This window comes from Puntigrus tetrazona, unplaced genomic scaffold (genome assembly GCF_018831695.1).
Source record: "Puntigrus tetrazona isolate hp1 unplaced genomic scaffold, ASM1883169v1 S000000456, whole genome shotgun sequence".
Taxonomy (NCBI): domain Eukaryota; kingdom Metazoa; phylum Chordata; class Actinopteri; order Cypriniformes; family Cyprinidae; genus Puntigrus; species Puntigrus tetrazona.
Genome location: NW_025048098.1, coordinates 520,034 through 533,888, shown reverse-complemented (window position 1 = coordinate 533,888; position 13,855 = coordinate 520,034). Strand labels below are relative to the sequence as shown.

The 13,855-nt window shown below is 37.2% G+C and overlaps 1 protein-coding gene and 1 long non-coding RNA gene across 3 annotated transcripts in view; one reads left to right on the top strand and one right to left on the bottom strand.

Annotated features, from left to right (window-relative positions):
- Positions 1–7,207, bottom strand: part of ext1a (exostosin glycosyltransferase 1a) — a 48,462-nt gene extending 41,255 nt beyond the window's left edge. Inside the window, exon 1 of one of the 2 annotated variants that reach the window (XM_043231847.1) lies at positions 5,599–7,207. In XM_043231847.1, the coding sequence (XP_043087782.1) occupies positions 5,599–6,512 (914 nt within the window). In that variant the 5' untranslated portion in view covers positions 6,513–7,207. The remainder of the gene's footprint in view (positions 1–5,598) is intronic. The other variant, XM_043231845.1, reaches the window with a different exon arrangement.
- A 92-nt stretch (positions 7,208–7,299) lies between these two features.
- LOC122333981 lies at positions 7,300–12,431 on the top strand. The gene is made up of 3 exons (XR_006248700.1): positions 7,300–7,990; positions 8,143–8,265; positions 11,749–12,431. It is a non-coding gene; the product is annotated as an uncharacterized LOC122333981 (long non-coding RNA).
- Positions 12,432–13,855: the final 1,424 nt, after the last annotated feature.

The following is a 13,855-nucleotide window of genomic DNA, read 5'->3' as shown; positions in this document are numbered from 1 at the left end:
TGATTTAAAGGTCATGAATTTGACAAAACCTACATCACTGATATGTATAACTATAATTACTGGAAAATCACTGGAAAATCTGGCTATTACAGATATGAGTATACTTAAAAGAAAATCAATGTCTGAAAAATATATTGAATATTCTTTGTGATTTTCATGCACCCATTCGACAAATAAAAAAAAATAAAAACAAACAGATAATACTTTTTTTTTTACTTTTTCTTTAAATTACAAATTTAAATCAAATTCAATAAATGTACATTTAAGATAAAAATTTTATTACATAAAATATCATTTTAAATTTTAAATTAAAACATTTTTTTTTTTTTTTTTTACACAAAATAAAGTAGACCATTCCTCTAATTCTAAAAACATTTTTTAAAGGTTTAATTACAAAGTTCTATTTTTAAAGCATTTCAGTCATTAATGTGAAATTTACAATGCTTGGAAAAATGGGCTTAATAAATTGCTTTTAAATATATCAATTATAATTTGTGGCACTCTTATAATATGTGAACCCACTGTTCAAGACAGAAGTGTCACAATAAAAACTGCATGCAAAAAAAGAAAGAAAAAAAACAAAAAAAAACAAAACAAAACAAAACAAACAAAAACTGGTATAGTCTTACCAGAAATGAGGCTCACAATTTTCACTTTATTCAGTGACAAAGTCCAAATACAGTTAAATCAAATCCGTCTGAACAGAAGCTTTAGACATATTGTTCAAATCTCTACATCAATGAGAACAGACTCGTGACGTTTTGCACGGCTGGTGTTTTCAGTGGCTGAATCGAGACAATCACAACTTCCTTGTTATTAGTGACAGATAAAGGCTGGATTTTCCACATAATAGGCAGTGAAAAACGGGGAGAGGATTGCTTCCACCTTATTTAACCACAGACGGCACCGTTGTGTCCGCTGCCACTGCGTTTAATTTCCAATTACATGAGCTAAATGTACATGAGCTGAAAATGCTGAAAGGGTTTGGCATTTTGCATTTTAACATCTAATTGCTGTGTGACTGGGAGAATGCTAAAACTTTAAAAAGTTGTGCTTTTAACTTCCTCCTCTTTAAAGCAACGACTCTACAAGCGCATTAACTTCCTTCTAAAATAATTTCAAGATTTTTGCAAAAATCCATCAACTAACTGATTTTAAAGTTCACTGATTTTCAAAATGTCAGTAACACTTCACTTTAAATCTTATATATATATATATATATATATATATATATATATATATATATATATATATATATATATATATATATATATATATATATATATAAATGATGCATTGTAATGCACCTTGTAATGAGTTGCATGGTCTCATGATTTATTTATTCTAAAAGACAAAAAACAAATGAGTTGCAGCAACCAAGATGAAGCTGTCGGCCCCCGGTGTCATTTTCTTTTGTCAGTGACAGCATATAAGCCACTTCCTCAGAGCCCCAATTAAGAAGCAGCCTAATAAAGGATTGGGATTGGTTTAAGATGATTAGCTGTGTTAACAGGGCACCAGAGTAAATCCAAGGTTATGTAACCTAACAGGCATTTTCATCAACCAGTGTCCAAGTTCCTTTGAAACGAGCAGATCCAATCAGATTATAGCGAATGGATCAACAGACACACGGCCTGAGCGAGACAACTTCTGGGCAGATCATCAAGTATTTTGTGTTGTTTTTTTTCCTAATCTCAACTTTCTGTAGAGCAGAGCTATTTATTTCACGCCTTTCAGAAAGCTAAACAGTAACTGACGTTACATTTTGGATTTGGAGAAATTTTGCGTCAAAATGCACGACTTGCTTTGCAGTGAATGGGTGCCGTCGGACTGGGAGTCCAAACTGCTGATAAAAACATCACAATAACCCAAAAGTAACCAACGCCACTCCAGTCCGTTTGCTAACATCTTGAAAAGAGAAAAGCTGTACGCTGTGATTAATAAAAATCATCATTAAGATGTCAAACCGGTTCAAACCCAAGCTTCTGGTCAAAATACCAGTCAAAAATCTATAATAATGCTTTCTCCAGTGGAAAAAGTCACTTGCTGTCCTCTTATCACATATTTGTTTTGAACTGTTTTCATTTGTAAACTGCGGATTTCTCTCCTGATTCAGATCAGATTTCTTTTTTACGCTATTATGGATACAGATCACTCATTTGGACTTCGTTCTGACGGCACCCATTCAATGCAAAAGATCACCGGCGCACAAAAAAAATGTAATGATGGTCTGCGAATTGGTTTTCGAGAAAGAAACAAACTCATCTGCATCCTGGGTGACCTTGGGGTGATTACATTTTAACAAAATGTTCATTTTTAGTTTCATTTTAGTTCATTTTAACCATTCTTTCAAAGACTGGCGTTCACAAAAACTGCATGAAATCACCTTCTGAAGCAATACACCCCGTGCACTTCAATTTGGTCAATTTCAGGCTTTTCATTTTGTTTCATAATCTTTCGTGAGCAAATCTGAAACGCCGGACAGGAATGATGCAGATGATTTTGTGCTCATGAATAATTCACGAACACCCTGAAATTTTCAAGCGGAGAAAAAAAAAAAAACATAACATGAATAAAACACATCCGATCAATTATTCAGCGCCGCAGCCGTCAGCATTTCACATTCACAAGAACGGTCATGTTCAACAACTTCAGCATCCGTCCTCTCAGAGCGCGAGCGGAGAGAAGGCCCATGGCTACGGCGGAAAATGAGAACGGAATGAACATCCGCCTCCAATGGAAATACGCCATGCATTTTTCAAAGTTGTCATACGGCACTTTGTGGAAAATGGTCCATCCCGAAAGCTTTAATGTGACCAAGTGTGCAAAATTTTTGCTTTAAATGTTTGAGGCCTTTTTCCTTCGGGATGTCACAAGACGTTACTGCATCGCACCTCCATGATCAAAGCGAATTTGGTTAATATGTGCGCATTAATGCCACAATTCGTAGCCTTAAACGAGTACAACGAGAGTGGATTTCTAATCACGTCAAATTCTGAAAGCAAATCTAAGAGTAACTTGAGAGTGTAACTGGCATCATCAACATTTGCAAATCTTTCTCTGAGTATAAAAACAATCCTATTTTAAACATCATAAAAAAATACGGTAAAAAAGACGGTAAAAAACTACCGTTTTCTGAATCAGTCTCTACATCACTTTAAACACAACTGCAACGCAGTTACTGCATCAAGCTGCTTCTGCATGCAGTAATACAACATGCACTGTAAAGGTGACTAGTTTTAAACACTGGCGTCTTCCTAAGCAATAGCACGATGTATTACAATGATTTCTATGCATTTAGCTTCACGTTTTGACCCAAAAAACATTATTAATCAGCCAAATGTCAGCCAGTTTGAGATGTTAATAATCACAGCACCCCGACTGATTACAAAAACCATGCTTCAGTTTCAAAATCAACCCTGTCAAATAAACAATTGGGAATCATATCGTTTAAAATACGCGTTTGACTTCAAAAATTGCATGAATATCATCAGACGTTAGAAAATATTACAAATTAATAAACAACACACCGAATTAAATTTTAAATTAGGACTATGAAAGGCTATGAAATTAAAGACTAAAATAGCATTTTCTTGTAAAAGACACTCCACTTAATTTTGATTTATTATACAGTGTGCAGTGATTTTTAATTTTTAATTTTTTAATGTGAAGTTAGTTTTAATGTGCTATTTGTATTTTTCTATACAATTTCTAAGTTAAAATGATTAATATCTAAATGCTTTTTGGCTGCATCATCTGCCATCTAGATATTAGCATCAAAACATAAAAAAAAAAAAAAACTGCCATCCACACCAAATTCGAAGAGAGAACATTTTTCGGCGACGTCTCATTGTTAAGTAACTGAATGTTGGAGCACACAGCTGTGCTTCGGCAGGGTCATGTTGTTAACTGTGTGAGTGGCGTGTGAGTATCTCTTCAAGTCACCCGGAACAGCCTGTCGGTAGGCGGGTTGACACCGAGGTCATGCTGCCAGAGACGAGAGGTCAGCCGGGACACAGGCATTCCTGGGTGATGGAGTGGGGTCTGGGAAACGGCTGTTTAAACAGAGGGAAAGCTGCTTTCCCCCCACTGGCACCAGGGGCATTGTTTCCACTAATCCTTCAGAGCTCCCCGTCCCTGTCCCACCGAGCGCCGCAGCCACCGGGGGAAAAAAACACAGCAGGAAACCGGAGCCCGAGGCACCCGCGACAGAGACGGAGATCACTGTTTGTTCAACAGCGAAGTAAAGGGGATGCAAAAGTTTGGCTTCTTAACACCTGCCACTCGGATCAAAGGGCCTAATAACAATCGAAGGGGAAAATTGCACAGCAAGCCCAGTTCATTGCAGTTCAGATGCAAACAGATAAAGACACAGACGTACAGACAAAACGCATCTGGGATATATCCTGATTGTGCGCGGTAGATATTCCGGGAGCATTCGGGGTTATGTCATGCACACTGAAAGCTTCTGCTTCCTACGAACGGTACATCTAAATGCATTAAAGCCAGAGCAGCTTTTTCATGTGCACTTCAATTGGAAATGATATGTAATGATAAACGTCAGCTTAGGGTTTGAAAACCATTGCATTAGGAAAAAAAATTTGTTTTTTTTTTATCATCATCGGATTCTGAAACAAGCTCAGCATGAAAAAAAAAACATATCTCTGGTAAAGGATGAGCATTTCAGGATGTCACGGTGGATTCAGAGTGATGGCAAAAAGGTTTTGAAATTATAATAATTTATATACTAAATGATCTTTATTTTGATTTATTTAAATTCTTAACAGATCACTACAATATATATTCAACAATATATATATATATATATATTTTTTTTTATATATTATATTTTTTTTTTTTTTTTTTTTTTTATTTTTTTTTTTTTATTTTTTTTTTTACACATACAGTGGCCAGCAAAAGTGTTTTGGACTGAAATATCAAATCAAGTATCACTTATTTGAATAAAAAAAGCATATGCATAATATTACTTTTTTTTTTCAACTGATCATCATGACACCAGTTGATTAAGTTAATGCAAATACACCAGAAAAGCAAAAGTTAGCATTTTTTCAGTTTCTTTAATATCTAATGCAATGGCATTTACACTTTTACAAGTCTTTAAATACTTCATCTTCATTATTATCTATTGTTTTATGTCAAATCTAATAAGACAATCTATGCTATATGAAAGGGCTAAAAAAAAAACAACCCAAAATAATCAATTTTTAATAGAATGATCACCATAAAAAGAACACTTTGTGAAATGTTTTGGATTAAAAACACAACATATAAAATTTTAATGCAATTATTAGAATAAAGTTAATGAATACGTCTTGATATGCATAAAAAAATAGCTTTGGTTTTAAAACGAAACCCAATATTTTATTAAAAATTAATCACAAATATTAATAAAACATTAATAAAACTTGTTGATATTTTGTTATTCACTCGAATGGCATTCATAAATAAATTTAGTGTGCAAATAACTTTTTAAGGCCACTGCACGTGATCCTTCTGATCTGTTTAGCATAATATAACAATATTTAGGATTTATTAGTTAGTTATCATTTTCAACAGAGGAAATCCATCTGTTCTTACCTGTCATATTCAGCATTGTCCTTGTCACAGCGAGCATCTTTATGTTTCTGCCAGTCTTTGCCATGTTTGCACGTGGTGAGGAGAACCACATCTTCAGCATTATGGATGTGATAAAGCGCGTTCCTGGTATCAGAACCAATCCCAGTCAGATAGCGCTTGCCTTTAAAAACCAACACATATTTCCTAAAAGGAGGGATGGTGTTGTATTTTAAATACCCCCTTTCTCCTCCAGTCCGGGGGTGATCTTTGGAGAACAAGGGGATGGAGATGTCAAAATTAGGTCTGAAGTTCTCAGTGCTGATGCTGGCTTTGGCCAACATGGCTTGTCCGATATCAAACCCCAAATCCTCCGTGTAATCCGGCCACGTGCCCGAGTACAGGTTAAAGATCAGGTGGTTCCTCCCGTTATTCCACAGGTTCAGGTTCTGGATCTTAGTTTTGAGGTTGTGGACGTACTGAGGAGACAGCTGGTCTCTGTCCAGGGTGTCAAGGTTCAAAACAAAGACACAAGCCTGTCCCGGGTCAGAAGTGTAGAATCTGGAGCCCTCAATGGAGGACAAGATGTTTTGGTAGCTTTCTGAGATCTTCTCGCCTTTCTGTTGAGGGTAGATGTAGACTTTGAAGCCGTTCCTCCTGCACAAGGAGAAGTCAAAGCAGGAGTCCATTCTGCACTTGTAAGCTCCAGAGTTGTCATCTCTTTTGTGTCTCGGAGAAACGCGGACATTGTAGTCCTCCGTCTCGGTCTGATCCCAAGGAATAAAAGCTCGTAAGGGGTCTGAGAAATGGGGCCAGTGTGGATGGGGGTCATCCCCTCGGCTTGGATTCCTTCTGGAAGCTGGTCCCTGCAGGTAAAAGAGGAGAACGAGACACACACCTGCAGAGAACAGAATTAAATAGCGTTTTTTGGCCTGCATGTGTCCTTAGATCCAGATGGAGCCGGTTGATGATGAATCCGAAGGTCTCAACTCCTGCTGGACAGCATCTTCCACAGACCCGCAGGGATTTGATGCTCTCAACTTCCACCTTGTGATTCCAATCCCAAATCCAGAGCATGTGGGCGACTTAACCTTAAACCCTATTTATGGATCTACCTCTCTCCTCTCCGGTGCCTGGTTCGCGTTAGACAGCATCTAAACTACTGACAGATGACACCTGAACCCTGCCGGCCATCGGGGACCGTTGTGGATCAGTGAAAACCATCAGAAAGTACTTTCAGAGAAGACTTCTTCGAATCCAGTCTAAAGAAATAACAAACGTAGGAAACGGCACGAGAAACGTCCAAGAGCCGGATCTCACGCGATGCGCGTGAGTCAGAAAGACCCCGTCACAAACTTCCCGAGCGTTTAAATCCCCACAAATCCGTGTATTCTCTCATATTTTCCTCTCACAAATCCTCCAAAGGCTGGTTGTCTTTACAGTCGCTCCGTCGTTTTGGGACCTCTCGCAAATACATTACAAACCGACGCGTTCTTCTGTTCCTTGCTACATTCAAAACGCCTTTGCGACGCCGAAGATACAACGTTACATTCCAGCGCTTTAATCTGAAGCGTCCAGTTGCGATTGTTACATTGTAGCATTCCAATCCCCGCACGACGCCTGCTGACGTCACTCGACGTCGTCGCACACCGCGCGCGCCGATTGGGTCGCGTCATTTCCGGGCGGGCCGATGCCGCTGTAACCCTTTCGCGGCCGCGGTCGAGCTTGAGGATATTTTAAAGCAACAATAGCAGCAAATGTAGTCCTCAAAATATAGTAACGAGCAGAATTATTTAGACGCTTTAAAATGACAGAGAGGCACGATAATAGATAACACAATATCGCAGGAAGTGGCGTTGATTTTAAACATACTTTTCGACCAATTTCTATTACAAAGAGAGGTTTGAGAGTAAACAGGTTGAGGTAAAATGGCTTACTCTTGTTAACTGTAGTTAAAGAACAACGACATTGACCTATAAAACAGAGCTATGTAGGGAAATGTAAAGTCTGGGAGCAATTAGATAGCTCGCACTTCAGTCAAAAATGCCACCGCAAGTATAAAAATGTAATAAAATTCAGATAGTGTAACTATAATGGCACAATTTGATACGCAGTCGGCAATTGGTGCTGAAAAGACAATCAAACTGACTTCAAAAGCTTGACATGAAGGCGATTTGATGCAAATTGAATGTCAAACTGGCCAACACATACATTAAACCAATTTCAGCTTCCTATTTCGCCCAATTACCACTGGAAGAAATTGCTGCCCTTGCTGAATTTAAAATGACGTTACAGTACCTTGATCATGTCTTGACTAATATCTGACTTGAAATTGATATCAGGGTAGGAAAATGGCTCTGTGAAGATTTTCATTCTATGCAAATAAAACAACATACGATTTTGCGACGACACGTGGGTGAGCAAATAAAAATAATTGCTTGTCCTTTTCAGAGTAACAGCACTATAGCTTCACAGTAAAGAGTAAAGAACATTGTGCTCGCATGTATATTGTCTGAATGAAATGCATCAATCGGGGCCATCAAATGTTTCTTTGAATTATTCGTACAGCTGCAGGGGTCTGAGAGCCTAGACGCGGAGGTGCAAAGGAGGCATTTGAAGCCGCATTCCTCGGGAGGTTGTGGAGCCGGAGCCGTGTTCGGGTGCTCCTATGGGCCAGTGATCAAAGTGAAGGTCTTGCCTCCTCTCCTTTCTGTCCAGCATTCCTTCCATCTTCTAATTCTTTGCTTTGGAGCTAAAGTTGCGGGTCACATTTGTATCCACACGTTTTCTTTAAACGTTTTCGATTGGCAGGCATGAAACTTTTGTCTTTAATTTTCTGTGCGGATTTATATGATATGTAATGGTCTTTAATGCAATCCCAATGACATCGACTTGCTTTGATTGTCAAATAGGACTTATCACAGTCTATTCATTGTGCAGCTTCATGATAGACGTTTGAAACTTTTATCTACATTGAGTTTGATCCATTGATCTAACAGGCAGATTTATCCGAAATGTGCTTTTCGATAAAGATGTGGCTAGATTTTGATTAGGTAAAATCATGTTCTGCAAAAATGGAACAAATCAACGAAATTCAATGCAATTCTATAAAATGACATTTAGTATGTGTATTTTGAACTACGTCTAGGACGTTTAATAATGTTACCCATTATTTTAGAAAAAGCCTAACCCTGCAGATTGATGCATCGCCGCACAGACTGACTGTCTGGTAGACGGAGAAGATTCTGTTTTTGTTTGTAGATGCAATGGTGTATCAATAATTAAATAAAGCAGGCTCAAAATGAATCTGTGGAGGTCTGGAAGTCGTCCTCAGAACAACATGACCAATGCAGAGTCATTTAAATTCCCCAACAGCCTCAGCAGAACCTAAAAACCTATTATATCCAGTGGGGCCATCATCATTAAGCATCATTAGCATGCTTTTGCCACCGTGGGCTGTTGACATGACGTGCAGATTTTAGACTATGGTTTCTGCCTTACACCCACAGATTTACTGACCGTCTGACGCACACTGCACACGAAAGACCCCAAATCTCATCTTCAGTTTTAATTAATTGAATTAATTGAATTTTATGACGAGGCCTACGCCTATTTCCACTCATCTGCCATTTTGTCTTGTGTTTTTCAATTGTTTTGTTTTGGGGTTTTTTGTCTAACATTGAGGGATGTACTACACGCTCCAAAAAAAGTAGTTTTTTTTGCACCGATGCCATTGAAGAACCATTCTATATTAGAACGTTTCAGTTAACAAATTCAAATTTGTAAAGAACATTTTAATAATCCAAAGAACCATTTTTTTAACTGAAAAGTGTCCATTGATCTTAAAGGTTCAAGAAGTTTTTTGTCATTCAAAACTAAAAAAACAAAACAAAAAAACTACTGAATTACATTTTATGTCTTAAAAAAAATACAATAATAGAACATTAATACGTCTCTATTTTCTAATAGAGCTTATTCATTGGATGCTTTTTTTAAATAAAAATATTGGCTTAAACCAAAAACTACATGGTGCTAATGAAAAATAACTGTTTAAATAAAGTAAACAGCATCTAAAATAATTGATCTTAAAACAAAAACTATAATTTGTTGGTCTCTTCCTGTCTAATGAGGCAGTGCATGATAAAAAGTTGTAAAGTAGTGCAATAAGACATGAAACGTGCAATTTCAATGCCTTTTATTAAACATGTGGTGACAAATTTTGAAGAAGCTAAACGATATCTGCTATCTGTAAATACACAAACATCAAAAAAAATTCTTTCTCTTGGTTTTCCCTCCAGGAATATTTAGCAGTTCATCGGGTTCGTTTCCATTTCTTAACTAAGAATGAAGCCTGTTATGGTTGGTTTATGTCAGCTTTACCTAAATTCCCGCTCTTCTGGCTCACTTATCGCGCAGAAACACGCAGCGCTCTGATCTCCAGCAGATGTATTATATGGGGAAACCGCGGGAGTAATGTAACATACGGCTCATCAGTTGACAGATTGTTTGAAGTCTGACAATATTGCTGGAGGAAGAGAGCTGACAAGTACTTCATCAAATATTCTTTGACTTGCTGTGAAAGAGTCTGTTATTAATAATACAGCAAATGAGCCAGAACAAAAATAGGTGTCAAACTCAGAGTGAATGCCGATGGGATGGTTGCTATGATTCAATATGAGTAAATATTACCTCATACTTCACCTGATTGTGTAGACAAAGAACGAAACAGGCTACTGGACCGCAAACATCTTCTTTTTTTTTTTTTTTTAATACAGCCTGTTTTTATTTCCTAATAAATCAGTGTTACATTATTGCTATACTATTGTATTATTTTTTTATATTTTTTAATATTTTAATATTTTTTAATTTTGATTTTAGTTTAATTCTAGTTTTTATTTAAATTTTGTTGAACATTTATTCAACATTTTACAAATATATATTTTTTACATCGCAGACTTATTCATTTTAGTTTTACATTTATGCGTCCGCCGGAAGAAAGAAGCTTTTTATCTTATATTGCATGCAAGGTCAACATTTTATCAGTCTGTCAGTTCTAATGTGCTTTTTGCCATTTTTATTGTTTTATATTTCTGCTGAGTTTCTAATATATTTTATTTCTGAGTTGAACCTAACCTAAGCTTTTGTTTCAGTTCTTTGCCAAAGCAATTTTAATTTACATTTTTAAACTAATGCTTTCATTCATGTTTTTTTCAGCTGTATTTATATTACCAATAATTATTGATACCATTTTAGTTTTAGTTAAATGGTTGTTGGATTTTAGCAGGCATAACCTAGTTGATCAATACAATAATTACCACGAGTTTGACATCTACGTGTTGCTAGTGATGCGCTATTCTAATAAAATGCACAGTACATGTAAATGTTGAGTAGAATATTAACTTTAACTTGATTGAACTTGATTGACCATTCACTGAGCTCACTACAATGCATTCTGGGATTGCCTACTGCATGATGCCGTTTACACAGGCAGCGCAAGGCTTACTATGTTTAACAATAGTTCTTTTTAAAAAAAAAAACTACTAAAGAGCAGGGGTCTGTCAAAGCATTTCACAAAACCGGCTGATATTTATGAAGTGATGAATAGTTTACACTGACGCTCCAACCGCTCGACAAAGAGGCAAATCCGATGTGAAAATTTGCCAAAACACTTCGCTTGAGTTGACATTCGTATTCAGTGATTGTTTAACAAGGGATGTTTACACTAGTGCATGTCATTCGTTTTCAACCGAATGTTCAAGCCATTGCGAAAGTGCATTACATGGTGCCATGAGCACATCAAAACACTGAAATGAGATACAATTAACAAGCAACCACCTGCAATGATATATACTGCGCTGTGTGAACAATCTGTCCTAGATATGAATGACTACATAAGCATATGGAAAGATGTAAAGACAACGCGCCTTTGTGTTCTAATCCTCGGAGATCTGGGATGGTCTAGATCTTTCCGTAGATAAAATCTATTGGAGATTTTTTTTGTGCAGTCATCCATCAATACGGAGGTTTAATTGATGTAGAAATAATCTGACTGTCAAAGGCGTGTTAATACCATCTTCCCTAGTTGCTTACTTACGACAGTGCAGGGAGAATAGCATCATATCAACAGAGCTGAATTCCTAAAGGCTTCATCTAATCTCTGTGTGCTGTTTGCAGGCTGATACTCGTAGGCACTCCAGTGACAAGACGATGAGGGATCCGATAGGATCTGAGACGTGGTAAAACTACTGTCAACTTTCTGAACGTAACAGAGCCGGTGGATCCATGTGCAAGCTTTTATTCGTGGATATAGGCAGAAGACTGGCAGGGTCAAACAACTGCAGCAAACGTGATCCAGAGGGCTAGACAAGAGGGGTGTCCGTAAACGTAGGCAAAATCCAGGCGAGGAGCAAACACGGCCCGAAACAGCAGGCCAAAGGGTTAATCCAGAGAGATGAGCGATAATTCAAATGAGGCATGAACAGAGTCTGAGGCGGCAGGCAAAAGCCCAAAATATGTGGGCAAGAATCAAGAACTAGGAAACCAGGAAATATAACTAGGCTAAGAGTAGAACCTGAAACTGAAACAAGGAAATGGTTCCTTTAGAGTTCTATCGCTAGGAGAGCTATAAATGCATACAATACTCAGCGTGGAACAGAGGGAGGAACTGCTGTTTAAGGTGTGTGAGTGATTGAATGCGGGTGAGCGTGTGATGAGTTCAATCAGGTGTGCGTCGTCAGTGCAATGGATGATGGGAATTGAAGTCAACAAGAAATACAACAAGAGTCAATAGGGAGTGGCATCTGGTGTTGAGCGAACCAAAGTTCGTGGACAGATTCGTGACACCGTGCAAGACAGGAACTATTTTTGTATCAAGGATTGACCGGTTGCTTTCACACCACAAGCAAAAAGCTAAAAGCTTTAAAAGCAGAAAAGCTAGAAGAAAGTAGAAAAGCAGTAGTCCATTTGACTCATGTCTAAACAACATCATGACATTATCACACGGACCATTCGTGAGCTGTCATTCTGTTTCACTTTTAATTTGCTAACACAAATTGGATTTGATGAGTGCCTTTTACACTAAGTGAAAATAGCCCGCCTTATTGGCAGGGGTTATTCACACTAACTCCTCCCACCAGCTGTCATCATTACAAAACACTTCATTTAACATCAACTCCAATGGTGCGGATGGTAAAATGTATGGTGGCGTTATATTGATGCAATTGACCAGGCTTCAATTCACCTTCTGATGTTTTTTTGTGTAAATTTCAATTATTTTCAATAAAACCGAAGAAAATAATCAAAGTTGAAATGAAAGTATCGGTTAGGGTTAGGGTAGGTGTAGGGAGGGTGTCAACCGTGGCATTGATTTAATCATTTGAATTAAAATTATTTACACTCAGTAAGTTGCATTCTGTTTTATAATGTATTTCAGTACATTGTGGCTATTTGCACTTAATGTAAATAGCATCTATGCTGAGAAAATATTCTGTTTTGACTTATAGTGATAACCACTGCCTATGTTTTTACATTTGCATACTCTGATGCGATTTTTGAAGGTTTTGATTGTTAGTCTGTGCATTGATAAATTAACAAAAAAAAGAGAAAAAAATAAAAGCAATAGCACTTCTATTCTTAACAAGACATAATTTAAAGTTGCTGTGTGTAATTTCTAGGCTGTGTTAAGAATAAGAATACCATGATGTGTTTGCAGACATTTAGGTACAAACTTGCTTTTCTGTAAAAACCTTCCGTGTCAGAAGGTCTGTTTTTATTTGGGTCTACTCAAAGTATACTCACCGCGGGTTGCTAATTATCAGAAAACCCAATGTAAAACTAGCAGGCTGGCAGATTCTAGCCTACCTCAAAACACACTATATCTCTCTAAAATGCTCTATGACCAGAAGTGCATTAAAACATGGATAAATCAACTTAACGTTGTTTGCCGTCAGCTGTCGGTTTGTCTGACAAACAAACCAATATAGTGTATCATAGCTTTTATAGTCACACTCTTCAAACTGTCAGGGAAGCTGGTTTTTATAAATAATAACTGAAGTTTAGTTGTGGCGAACTTTGGTGTAGTTAATTCATATCCTGTGTATAGCTTTTGCAAATGTATTTAGCCTTCAAAATGTATAAAAAGATGTGTTATTTGTGAATATTATCTTGATGAACAAAGAATAATTACGTTTTTATCGGTCAGAGAGATTATTTTCTTGCGAATAATTCAAAAGCTAATGGATAAATCCTATAGAGTTATTAATGAGGGGACCAGTATAGTAGC